Source organism: Pelophylax lessonae (assembly GCF_965119305.1).
Source record: "Pelophylax lessonae genome assembly, chromosome: 3".
Classification (NCBI taxonomy): Eukaryota; Metazoa; Chordata; class Amphibia; order Anura; family Ranidae; genus Pelophylax; species Pelophylax lessonae.
The window spans coordinates 243,999,655-244,013,898 of NC_138770.1; the positions used below are offsets into that span (position 1 = coordinate 243,999,655).

The following is a 14,244-nucleotide window of genomic DNA, read 5'->3' on the forward strand; positions in this document are numbered from 1 at the left end:
TGTATCGTTTATAGGAGACATTAAAGGTGGAAAAAGTTCTGATTTGATTTATATTTATCTTTTTTTTTTACATTACAGAAACCTGACATTTTAACAGGGGTGTGTAGACCACTGTGTTTATATCCACTGTAGATATCTCCTATGAAGCACAGCCTTATGAGGAATTTCATTCAGATTCCTTGTTTCTGTGCCTTATCAGCTATATGTTCTTAGCACTGTTGTTATGATTCCTGCCCCTCAATCCTCAGCTGGGAGGGCTTCATTGGATCTTGGTGGGACAGTTTTTATCAGGGTCATGCTCCTTGAGTTCAGAGGGGGGCAGGATTGCAGATTTCCTCTATCAAACCCGGAGAACCCTGCAGCTTTTAATGCGGATGGGTCCCTGCATAACCTCATTTTGTCTTCTGCACCATTGTGGGTTGTGGTATGTTTGTTTTTCCTTTCTCCCTATCCTTGTGTGGGAGTCTTGTTATAGTTCTCCCTCTTTCAGTCAGTCTGACTTCTGGATGGGGAGGTTCCTTTTGGGAGTTTTCTCCTCTTTTCTCTAAATTATATGGGTTAAGATTAGGAGGCCTTGAACTTCTCTTGTAGACTGGTTCATCTTTTCTGTTGAACTTGTTTTTGGCTGTCTGTATTTTCCAGTATGGTTTTGTCATTCTGGGACTTTTTACAGTGGTTATTTTTCTGTTGACCACAACCTGTTGTTGGTCAAGTTTCCCATTTTCAGGTTACAGGTTGTGCCACCTGTTTTGATGAGTTGCTGGTGGTTCTCACAGTTTTGCAGTGCCTTAGTATGTAGTGGTGCTCTGTCCTGGTCTGGGGCACCGCATTCATCCCAGTTTTCTTGTCCTGCTAGGCTTCTTCTTCCTTGGTTTAGACTCTTGCATTGGTCCTACAGGTACCTTGTTTTCCAGATTGCCTTGCTGTGTTGTGTTGAGTTTGTCACTGGCTGTTTTCCCACCCCTCAGTTGGACTGCTTTTTTCTGAAATTTCTGTGTCCCTCGAAAGAAAAAAATTGTGCTTGCTGTAAAAAAGAAAAAAATTCTTGGTGGACATATTTTCACCGGTCTGTGTTTTGCTGTTGCCCTTGGTACTGCTTTCACTTAAAACTGTAGCGTGCTGGGTAGGGGAGGGGGATATATTGGGGCTGGGGTAGGGGAGGGGGATATATTGGGGCTGGCTTGCATTTTTTTTTTCTGTTTGTCAGTATCCCAACTTTCTCAAATTCTGTATCCAATATTGAACTCCAAGGAAATAATATTTTACAGTAAGTGCAAAAATATTTTGTTCGTATATTAAAGTGATTTGTAAAAGGTTCATTATTTTTATTTTTTTTTACAATAACAAACATGTTATACTTACCCTACTTAAGGGTTTTGCACAGAGCAGCCCTATCCTCTTCTTCTGGGGTGCCCCTGCGCTACTTCTGGCTCTTTCTCTTCATCGGGTGCCCCCACAGAGTGACGCTTTCCGTGGGGGCACCCATGCGGGCGCGCTCCCGAGTCCTGCTGCTTGCGTCCATTGACACAGACCGCAGGACTCGCCCCTGCTCTCGTGTCACTGCATTTGATTGACTGCAGCTGGAACTGCAGGGCTCGTGCTCATTGCTGGAACGTTCGGGTTAAGGTAAGAAGAGGGGGGGGGGGATTTTTGGGTAGATAAGCACTACTTTGCGGCTAATAGATTATATTTATCTGATATATTAAATCTGAAAAAAAGCCAGCATCTCTCGCTCTCACTATATATATATAGATAGATAGATAGATAGATAGATAGATAGATAGATAGATAGATAGATAGATAGATAGATAGATAGATAGATAGATAGATAGATAGATAGATAGATAGATAGATAGATAGATAGATAGATAGATAGATAGATAGATATAGAGATAGATAGATATAGAGATAGATAGATATAGAGATAGATAGATATAGAGATAGATAGATATAGAGATAGATAGATATAGAGATAGATAGATAGATAGATATGGATAGATAGATAGATATGGATAGATAGATAGATATGGATAGATAGATAGATATGGATAGATATAGATAGATATGGATAGATATAGATAGATATGGATAGATATGGATAGATATAGATAGATAGATATAGATAGATATGGATAGATAGATATAGATATGGATAGATAGATAGATATAGATATGGATAGATAGATATGGATAGATAGAGAAGTGCAGGATTTCTCACTCGTTCCGACCATTGTTCTGTCTCCCACCAGCTCTACATTGAGAACTGACTAATGGAAGGCCACTGACCGCTCAGTTCTCTGGTCCACTATGAGCATAGAGAGGTGAATGTTAGTCACCGGCTCTCTGCTGTGCTCCTCTAGCGCTCACCGGAATGCTGTGCTGTGGAGGGGTCGAGAGCACCTGGCTGTCTCCAAGCGGCTTGTTTAGAGGCTGAGCCAGGAATCTGGGATTAACCTGACATTGTTGGGATCCATGAAGAGCCTGGACCGGCTTGGTGATGTCAGTCAACAGTGGACCTTAGCCACTGTTGTCTAAATCTGGGTCACAAAAGTGCAGAACAAAGTACAGTCCTGTGACCTACAGGAGAAGTATAGCCAAAAGAGCTTTGACCATACTTAAGGATTTCAGTATACAAGGTAAACAGGCAATGGCAAAATATATACCAAATAGTGGTGGTGTGATAAGAGTATAACCTAGTATATCAATATCATGCAGAAAAGGGAAGATCAATGGGATAAATTGGGGAGGGTAGGGATGTGAAGGGGGGGGGGGCACACTGGCAGGACAAGAGTGGGACCAATTTTTGCTCTGAGTCTCCTCCAAATAGTAAAGCCTGTACTTACTTTTTGGCTAATAGAATCACATTCTCCATCCTCTAGATTTGCTTTGTTGCATTTCCATAGTTTAATGGATGGAGAAGTGGAGCTTTTCCAAGGGCAGGATACATGATTTGGCAAGGTTTATCAGATGTCCTAGAATAGATTTTAAATACATCTTTGTGGGTATGGTAGACAGGTGCAAGAGAAAAGCTTGGTCATCGGGAAGTGGGTAATCAGTGAATTGTTGAGCTAGGTCCTTAGCCTGGGTCCAGAAAGGTTGTATAGCTGGGCAGGAGCAAAAGATTTATAAGTTTACATTTTATTTAGACAGGTAGACCCTCACATCACATAGTTGCCAGTAAAGTTTTTACGTTTGATAGATAAATCTGAAACAAAATCTGACTGTGCAGGGCCAGCATGAAACCTATTACTAAACACAATGCTACAAGGGAATAATAAAAATACAGGTTTTAAGGATATGATTATTTGATCAGTAACCTATCTGATGCTTGAGTTCTAATTTCTGTTGTATTATTTGCTCTACGGTGGCAAATGTGTAAAAGAGTAATTGAAATGTTATATCTGTTGTGATAAATTCTGTGATTAATTTTAAAACATGTCATTTATTCTGCAAAGGCATTGCTAATGAGTCCAAAAAGCTTTATGGCGTTCAGTTCCATCCTGAGGTTGGTCTCACAGAGAATGGTAAAGTGATGTTGAAAAACTTCTTGTATGATGTTGCCGGATGTAGTGGGACCTATACTGTACAGAACCGAGAGATTGAATGTATACGAGAAATTAAGGAGAAAGTGGGATCATCAAAAGTTTTGGTAAGTATTCTAGGCTCATATATAGGCCACGAGTTATATTTTCTCATAGTGGTCAACAGTTGCTTTAAAAAAAAAAAATGGAGATGTGGGATCATTGTATGTCACTGATCTGTTGGCTGCAAATCTCAGTGATTGCTGCTATTGGGACCTTATAACTTAAGTGAGCCTAAAGTGTAAGTTATCCTTTACAGAAAATTTGTAAGGTGAACTTACACTGGACCATCCTCCAGGTCCCGCTATACCGGTCCAGGGATATAAAGTCCCCGCGGCTTTCTCTTGTGTTCTCCAGCGCTGACAGGACAGGCTAAGTGGGTTCTAATTGGTCAGCACTGTCCATGTGACGGCACCTACCAATTAAATTATCTGTACATGCTGAGAGGTACGTATAGGAGAGTATGCCGCGGGGATTTCAAACCCTCAAACTGGTTAAACGACAACCCGATGTCTTACGGTGGGTGATTGCAGAATTCCTGTATAGCAGGACTGGGGGGATGGGGAGAGGGTCCAGTGTAAGTTCACTTTACAGATTTTCTGTAAAGGTGAACTTACTCTTTAACTTGTCTGAAGAAGGGGTCTTGCGTGTCTCTGGAACATCGTAACTTTATGCTGTGATGTGATCGCTTCAATAAAACTGGATGCTATATCAAAGATTCTTGGTGTGCTGGCGATATATTCTTTAACTGGGGAGATCCTGAGTGATTTGTAAGTTGGTTGCACATTCCTGTAGTACTTTTATTGTGGCCAGCAGCTTATGGATAGTTTCAAACTGCTGCGCTACAATTTGGCCGCAGCGCAGGGGGAAGTGCAGTGTAATTGTGGGTTTAGTGCGTGTTACCTGCACTTTCCCATGGGCTTTTTTAGATTGCACACTTTAGATGCATTTTCTTAAAGCGCAGCAAAGATGCAGCATGCATAACTTTGTGTGCTTTCAGAAAACAAACCAAAAACACACAATCTGTTTGAGGTAACCTGTGTAAAAATTTCTGGTACCCTCCAGAGGCACGCTGTCCCCACTGTAGGTGCTTCCATCTTCACCCGATCTTCTCTCTGAGTACGCGGGCTTCGGCTGTATGAATGGCCTGGAGATCTCTAAAGTCCCTTTCACACTTTTGTGACTTGTCATGTCATGCAACTTGGAACTGCAAAGGCGCATGACAAGTCGTACCCCATGATTCAAATCTGTGTGACTAAAACGTCATCCCTCCAGGCCTCCACTACTTTTGATCTGACTTTAATGCATTTTGAGGTCCATAGATATTGCTTCAAGTCGCTGCAATAGATTGCGGCAAAATCGCGCAATATTTAGGTTGCACAAGTGTGAAGGGGCCTTAAGCAAATCTTTTACATGTTTACCTAAAAACAATAATACCTCTTACCATACAAAATTGGAACACAAATTAGTTAAGGCATTTCATCCATGTTGGCTGTCAAGAGCTTGATATATACAGTATCTCACAAAAGTGAGTACACCCCTCACATTTTTGTAAATATTTTAAAATCTCTTTTCATGTGACAACACTGAAGAAATAACCTTTTTCTACAATGTAAAATAGTGAGTGTACAGCTTGTATAACAGTGTAAATTTGATGAGCCCTCAAAATAACTCAACACACAGTCATTAATGTCTAAACTGCTAACAACAAAACTGAGTACGCCCCGAAGTGAAAATGTCCAAATTGGGCCCAATTAGCTATTTTCTCTCCCCAGTGTCATGTGACTCATTAGTGTTACAAGGTCTCAGGTGTGAATGGGGAGCAGGTGTGTTAATTTTGGTGGTATCGCTCTCACTCATGCTGGTCACTGGAAGTTCAACATGGCACCTCATGGCAAAGAACTCTGAGGATCTGAAAAAAAAAATTGTTCCTCTACATAAAGATGGTCTAGGCCAGTGATGGCGAACCTTGGCACCCCAGAGATGTTTTGGAACTACATTTCCCATGATGCTCAACTACACTGCAGAGTGCATGAGCACCATAGGAAATGTAGTTCCAAAACATCTGGGGTGCCAAGGTTCGCTATCACTGGTCTAGGCTATAAGAAGTTTGCCAAGACCCTGAAACTGAGCTGCAGCACGGTGGCCAAGACCATAAAGAGGGTTCCACACAGGACAGGTTCCACTCAGAACAGGTCTCGCCATGGTCAACCAAAGTAGTTGTGTGCACATGCTCAGCGTCATATCCAGAGGTTGTCTTTGGGAAATAGACATATGAGTGCTGCCAGCATTGCTGCAGAGGTTGAAGGATTGGGGGGTCAGCTTATCAGTGCTCAGACCATACGCCGCACACTGCATCAAATTGGTTTGCGTGGCTGTCGTCCCAGAAGGAAGCCTCTTCTAAAGAAGATGCACAAGAAAGCCCACAAACAGTTTGCTGAGGACAAGCAGACGAAGGACATGGATTACTGGAACCATGTCCTGTGGTCTGATAAGACCAAGATAAACTTATGTGGTTCAGATGGTGTCAAGCGTGTGTGGCAGCAACCAGGTGAGGAGTACAAAGACAAGTGTGTCTTGCCTATAGTCAAGCATGGTGGTGGGAGTGTCATGGTCTGGGGCTGCATTAGTGCTGCCGGCACTGGGGAGCTACAGTTTGTTTAGGGAACCATGAATGCCAACATGTACTGTGACATACTGAAGCAGAGCATGATCCCCTCCCTTCGGAGACCAGGCCACAGGGCAGTATTCCAAACATAACAACCCGAAACACACCTCCAAGACGACCACTGCCTTACTAAAGAAGCTGAGGGTAAAGGTGATGGACTGGCCAAGCATGTCTCCAGACCTAAACCCTATTGAGCATCTGTGGGGCATCCTCAAATGGAAGGTGGAGGAGCGCAAGGTCTCGAACATCCATCGGCTCCATGATGTTGTCATGGAGGAGTGGAAGAGGACTCCAGTGGCAATATGCCCAAAAGGCTTAAGGCAATGCTGGAAAATAATGGTGGCCACACACAATATTGACACTTTTGGCCCAATTTGGACATTTTCACTTAGGGGTGTACTCACTTTTGTTGCCAACAGTTTAGACATTAATGGCTGTGTGTTGAGTTATTTTGAGGGGACAGGAACTTTACACTGTTATACAAGCTGTACACTCACTAATAATTGCAGCAAAGTGTCATTTCTTCAGTGTTGTCACATGAAAAGGTATAATAAAATATTTACAAAAATGTGAGGCGTGGTACTCACTTTTTGTGAGATACTGTATATATATTTTTTAGTTTTGCAAAAAATAAAAACTTCACAGCAGAGCCTTGGGCATACCCAGCTCAAAATAAACACATCAACAATAAAAAAAGATAAACATATAATTCCATAACATAGTCTAACAAAACAGCTGCTCAGCTCCAAAAACGGGGTTATGAAGGAGAGTAATTTATGGTACCGTTCCTCTCATTAGTTAGGATTATATGCAACTTCGAGCTACTGGATGCATAGTTGGGTTACAGTACCTCCATAGAGCATCAGTCGACAAATACTTTTTTTCAAGAGGGCTAAATATCTTAGGCAGAAACTGTCTAGGGGGATTCAAGCCAGGTATCCCAGATTTTGGAAAATGTATTAGGGCAGCCACGGGAGAGGTATGTGGCTTTATAATAATGGTAGTACCGCATTCACTACTAAAAAACTATAGTAGAAACCTCCATAGATTTCCACTTTAATCTAATGGCTTTGCGGGTGTAGTAAAGGAGTAAACTAAGGGGGGTTCTAAGCGCCTTAAGAGGAGCTAGAGGGGTCACCAGACCAAGTAAGCAAACTTCTATGGTGAGAGAGACCCTCACCGTAGTTAATGTAGCAATGAACTGTGTAACATTTGTATTTTTGTACATGTCCAGAACATATGTTTGAAATCTGCATGTTCCTCCGAACATCTCCAGCACTAAAGGCCCGTACACACGTACCGATCGTCGGCATACAAACGTCGGTGGACGAAGGATCTGCCGATTGTACGCGTGTTAGTATGGTGCCTCCGACAGATGTCTGCGCACAATCCGCGGACAAGAGTCTTTCTTGCAAACATGAAAATTTTTGTATGCCGACACCAGAACGGGCGATTGTTCGCCTGTCAGTACACAATTCGGCCGACAGACCGCAGATTTGCAAGACTGGGCATGCTCAGAAAATTAAAAACACAGGGAAAGTTAACCATTACATGACATCACTTCTGCAGTCAGCTGAAGTCTGCAGACAAAATTCTTGTGCTGTCCTTGTGCTGTCTTTGCACTTTTCAACAGACACCGACATCCCGGGGAGAAAAGAGGAACATTTGTATGCCGACCATCGGTACGTGTGTACGGGGCTTAAGAGGAAAGACCCGGAAACATTTTTTGTTTTTACTTTTTGGGTGTCGGATATATTCTGTGTACCAACTTGAATTGAATCAGTTTGTCTCTACTGGCAACCAATTGAGGGAAGGGATACTCCCATCAGTCTTCCCAAGCTTCATCATCAATACCTAGAGCATCCGCCTGCCATCTAGTCCGTAGATTCTGCATGCCTACATGAACCGATGGCAGAAGAGTCTTATATAATTCTGAAAGAGGTTTAGTTAACCACTTAAGCCCCAAGCCCATTTTTGACACTTTTTGTTTACAAGTTAAAATCAGTATTTTTTGCTAGAAAACTACTTAGAACCCCAAACATTATGTGTGTGTGTGTGTGTGTGTGTATATATATATAATATATATATATATATATATATATATTTTTTTTAGCAAAGACTCTGGAGAATAACATGGCGGTCATTGCAATATTTTTTGTCACGCAGTATTTGTGCAGCAATCTTTCAAACGCCATTTTTTTGAAAAATTACGAAAAAATCACATTTCACTGCATTTAAAAAAAAAACAAACAGTAAAGTTCGCCCATTATTTTGTATATTGTGAAAGATGTCACGCCGAGTAGATAGATACCCAACATGTTACGATTTAAAATTGCGCACACCCGCAAAATGGCGACAAACTACGGTCAAAAAAATCTCCATAGGCGACACTTTAAAAATTTTTAACGGCTACCAGTTTAGAGTAAGAGTGTAGCTTTTTTTTTTTTTTTTTTTAATTATTGCTCACGCTCTGGCTCTGATCACTTTTATTGCTGTCACAAGCAATGTAAACATCCCTTGTGACAGCAATATGCAGTGACAGGTACTCTTTATGGAGGGATCGAGGGTCTCAAAGACCCTAGACCCCCTCCACTGCACTTCCATGTATTCAAAACGCTGAAAACTGCATTTTTGAATACATTCACTTTTTTTAAAACTGCCGCCTTTAGCAGCTGAGTAACCTGGATGTGACATCATGGACACCGCCACCGGGTTACGTCATCGGAGACCCGATCGAAGCCTCTTCCGGCTTTGATCGGGACTCCATCCAGCCGGCGGATGCGCCGGCTGGTTGCTCGGATCTCCCGGTGGGACGGGAAACCTGGGCAGAGCTGCGGGAGGGGGCATCCCCTCCCGCTTGCCGGGGTAACAATAGAGCGGCTCTCGAGCCGCATCGGTCATTACTGCCAGAAAGCCGACCGCCGGCTCTAAAAAACAGTACCGGGATGATGCCTCTAGCTAGCAAAAGGAAAGTACAAATCAGGACATGCTAATCCCCCCTGTGTCAGGGGCCTACATAATGTTTTCTTGCTAAACCGGGGAGAAGTGGGTTTCCAGGGAAAGGAGGAGAGCAGGGAATAAAATTGTTTGAAAACATTTTTAGAAATCCACAACTGGGGGTGTCTTAGGGTTCTTTCACACGAACGATCTGATCGGATCCCCCTGTCAGTTTTTTTTAGGCGGACCTGATCGTATACTCCATGCATCCCTATAGGGCAGCGGATGTCAACGGCTGCTATCCGATCCTGTCCGTGAAATCCGGATGGATGGAAACCCTATTTTCCATCGGATCGGATTAGTGCTGACAGGCGGTACGTTTTCACCCGATTCCCCCGTAGAGGACAGTGGGGATCTGACCGCTCCATCTCCGCACACAGAGCGGAGACGGAGCTGCCATCCACCTGCTCAGCGGGGATCGGTGGATCCATCCCCGCTGAGCAGAACAGAGTCTGCCGGCGAGGAATTTCATTTTGATTAAATTAATTTTTCCAATTGGAGAAAGTGGGAGATTGTCCCATGCCTTCAGTGATCTTGATATTTTTTGTGTGTAATTTTCGTCTCAAACACTTTGTCAATCTTACTCATGTTCAGCATTTGTTAATCATATTTAAGACTTTTTTTGACTGATGTGAATAGAATAAATTTGTATTTGGAACCCTTTTATGTGAAATCGGTTGCTTGTTTCTGTGCTCTGCAGGTGCTATTGAGTGGTGGAGTAGATTCTACTGTCTGCACAGCTCTCTTAAACAAAGCCTTAAACAAAGACCAAGTGATTGCAGTGCACATAGACAATGGCTTTATGCGGAAGAGGGAGAGCCAGTCTGTGGAAGAGGCTCTGAAGAAACTGGGAATTCAAGTCAAAGGTGAGTTCTGCTTGCTGTCCTTTCCAGAACAGTGTAATGGTCCTTTTGAGAATGCCTTTCACTGCTGCAAATTCAAAGCATGTAGGCGCTTACTGTGCTTCTTTTCAGCGTTTTGTGTAGGCAGAGTTACATAGCCTGTTTGATAAAAGACACAAGTCTATCTAGGTCAAGCAATAAAAAAAGGGGGGGGATCATAAAATCCCATGTACACATCCTTTACCTACAGTTGATCCAGAGGAAGGCAAAAAAACCCCAGCAAAGCATGATCCAACTTGCTACAGCAGGGGAAAAAATTCCTTCCTTATCCCCTGAGAGGCAATCAGATCACGTTTACCTATAAATGTTAGTATCCAGTTATAATGTATACTTTAAGGAAAGAATCCAGGCCTTCTTTAACCACTTTACCACCGGAGGATTTTGCGGTCTTACGCCCAGGCCACTTTTTGCGATTCGGCACTGTGCGACTTTAACTGATAATTGCGCGCTCATGCAACGCATTACCCAAACAAAATTTACGTCCTTTTTCCCCAGAAACAGAGCTTTCTTTTGGTGGTATTTGATAACCTGTGCGATTTTTACTTTTTGCGCTATAAACAAAAAAGCGACAATTTTGAAAAAATAACAATATTGTTCACATTTTTTATATGAAATTCCCCCCCAAAAAAATGTAAAAATCAATTTTTTTTTATCATTTTAGGCCAATTTTGTTTTCTGCTACATATTTTTGGTAAAAAAAATCGCAATAAGCATATTTTGATTGGTTTGCGCTAAAGGTATTGCGTTTACTAACAAAGGGAAAGATTTCTGTCATTTTTTTTTTTTTTTTGGGACTGCGGCAGACAGATTGGACCCTTCACTGACATTTTTGACACTTTTGGTGGTACCAGTGACATTACTACAGTAATTAGTGCTATAAATATGCACTGTTACTGTAAAAATGACACTGGCAGGGAAGGGGTTAATTTTTATTGGTGATCAAGGGGTTAATGTATGCCTGGTACTTACTGACGTGTGTGGGGGGAGGTGACTGAGTGACACAGGGACAGATCGCAGGTTCAGCTATGCTGAACCCTGCAATCTGACCCTGTCTGTCACTTAGGAGATCCGCCCGCTTGTGTTTACACAAGCGGGCAGATCTCCACACTCGATTCCCCGACGATCGGGGAAGAGCGGCGGTGATCACCACCGCTCCTCCCCTGGCCGGACTCCCGCTGTAACTGAATACAGCGGGAGCGAGCGCCGCCCACAAGGGTAGGAGTCCAGCCACGTAGGTCTACGTCGCTGGACGGGAACGAGCCACTTTGCCGCAGTACGCTCAATGTGAGCGGTCGGCAAGTGGTTAAAGCAATCTACTGAGCTGGCCAGAACCAGCTCTTGAGGTAGTCTATTCCACATTTTCACAGCTCTTACTGTAAAGAAACTTTTCCATATTTGGAGATGAAATCTCTTTTCCTCCAGACGAAAAGAGTGCCCCCTTGTCCTCTGTGATTACCTTAAAGTGAACAACTCACCGCCTAGTTCACTATATGGACCACTTATTTACTGTTAGATGTACTAGCAGATTTAAATGCACAAATAAAATAATTTTAAATAATAATTGAAACCATACTTCAGCTAATGCTATATAAGCAGTTAAAGCAACCATTTTTACTTTTTGGGATAAAGTTTTTACACCAATAAAAGCTGATCATTATTAGCATCCCTGACAGTTTTAAATATTCTCATATCCCTGTAACTGCAAGAGAGAGCTTGTTCTTTTGAAAAACAGGCTTACTGGCTGGCTCACCAGATAAAAATAAAAGAATGAAAGCCTTAAAAGGAAGACTAATGCGACCATCACATCTAAGAATTTGTATGCTGGTATATAAAGTTTGGCTTTTGGGTTTAATAATGCTTTAAGCACAGTCTTGGCTATATAGGATAGGGAAACGGACAGAACAAAGGCTTTCTTTACCAAAAGCTTTTCTTTTCTTTTTTTTTTTTTGCAAGTAGGCAGTAATATTAAACAAAGGTTTTTTTTTTTTTTTAAGGCTGGGTTTGCCCTAGCTGCGGCCACGGCTCCCAGCAGGTGGTTCGATGCATCCCTGTCCTCTGTTTCAGGTGCAAATCAGGTCTGAATTTTTGCCTGAATTCAGATCTGAAATGGACCAGAATACACACAGGACACTTTTTCAGTGCGGGCCGCGGCTGCACCAGAGTGAACCAGCTCCAGCAGGTCACACACTCCTGTCATGCAGCCTAAAACCTTAGTTATGTTTTTAAGCTGAACTCTGGTAAAAGTTTAAAACTACCGTTGAAGTTAGGCCACCCCACGCTGCAAAGGTTAAATGCTCATTTTTGTCCAGGGTACCTTTTTAGTTCCAGTTGTTTTTGCCTAATTTGTCACTCCCACAGGCTTCCTCCATTACATGTAATTAGTCTGCTAAGCCTCTTCAGTGCATAGTCCTTTGGTTGTACACTGACCTAATTACGTATACTGTAGAACCAGTAGTTCTGCATTGTAAGTGAGGGTGCCAAGGGTCGACCCACAGGCCAGAGTGCCAGAGGGAAGAGGCTGTCTTTAGCGAAAGCGAGGGGAGAGATAAGTAAAAAGACAAGGGTAAATATGTATTCTTTCCTGGAGTTCAGCATTTAGCCTAGGTTCGCACAGATGCCGGTTTGAAATTGTGCTTGTTCAGCTGAACTCGCACAATTTCAAACCAGCATTTTTAGTCCGGCTTCAGGGACGATTTCACAGACATCTGTACGGTTTCTCGCACAGATGTTCATTGAAATCGCCCCCCGAAGGCACCAAAAGTAGTGCAGAAACTACTTTTGGGAATCGGTGCGGCAAAGTTGGCGTTGCATCGTTACGGATGGTGTCATTGCTGGCAATTGGCTCCGATTGGACATGTCAAAGGGCATGTCAAATCGGACTAATGTGAATGTGGGAAGAACTACTCCTCTATCCAACCCTAACAGGCTTTTCTGTTTTAGGTAAATGGGGCAGGGTGCAGGCACTTTAGTTAAATCCTAACCATTAGGCCTAAGGTTCTGTTTATTCTTATGGAGAAATCATCAGAAGCACAATACTAGTTTTACCCATTAGTGAAGCATGCTAAAAGATCTCCAAAAGCAACACATCATGCTGCAATCTAATGAATTTCAAGAACCGATAAAGTATGTATGTAAACCTGTATCAGTCTGAAAAGGGTTACAAGGCTTTGGGACTCCAGCAAACCACGGTGAGAGACATTATCCACTAATGGAGAAAATGTGGAACAATGGTGAACCTTCCCAGGAGTGGCCGACCTACTAAAATGACTCCAAAAGTACAACAACATCATCTATGAGGTAAAAAAAGAACCCAGGACAACATGTAAAGAATTGCAGGCCTCACTTGCCTCAGTTAAGGTCAGTGTTCATGATTCAACATCAAGAAAGAGACTGGGCAAAAATGGTATTCATTGGAGAGTTCCGAGGTGAAATCCACTGCTGACCAAAAAGAACACAAAGGCTCGTTTTACATTTGCCAAAAAAACATCTTGGTTATCCCTAAGTCTTTTGGGCAAATATTCTGTTGACTGATGAGACAAAAGTTAAACTTTTTTGAAGGTTTGCGTCCCTTTACATTTGGCGTAAAACGAACAGCATTTTTTAAAAGAACACCATACAAGCAGTCAAACGTGGAGTTAGTGTGTTTGTTTGGGGCTGCTTTGGAGCTTCAGGATCTGGACAATTGCCATAATTGATGAAACCTTGAATTCTGCTCTCTACCAGAAAATCCTGAAGGAGAATGTCTGGCCATCCGTTTGTGACGTAAGCTCAAGTGCACTTTGGTTATACAGCGGTAAAATTATCAAACACACCAGAAAGTCCACCTCTGAAGACTCAAAAAAGCAAAAAAAGAATTTAGGTTGTCTTAGTCTGATCGAGATGCTGTGGCATGACCTTAACCAGACTGTTATTGCTCAAACCCTCCAATGTGGCTAAATTAAAACATTTCTGCAAAGAAGAGTGAGCCAAAATTCCTCCACAGCGATGTGAAAACCTCCATTTCCAGTTATCGCAAATGCTTGATTGCAATTGTTGCCGCCAAGGGTAGCACAACTAGTTATGAGGTTTAGAAAGCAATAACTTTTTTACGTAGGGT

General features: G+C 42.4%; 1 protein-coding gene across 1 annotated transcript in view; it reads left to right on the forward strand.

Moving 5' to 3' along the window:
• Positions 1–14,244, forward strand: part of GMPS (guanine monophosphate synthase) — a 77,453-nt gene that overhangs the window by 40,409 nt on the left and 22,800 nt on the right. Inside the window, exons 6-7 of the mRNA XM_082249324.1 lie at positions 3,456–3,649; positions 9,947–10,112. Coding sequence (XP_082105450.1) covers positions 3,456–3,649; positions 9,947–10,112 — 360 coding nt within the window. The remainder of the gene's footprint in view (positions 1–3,455; positions 3,650–9,946; positions 10,113–14,244) is intronic.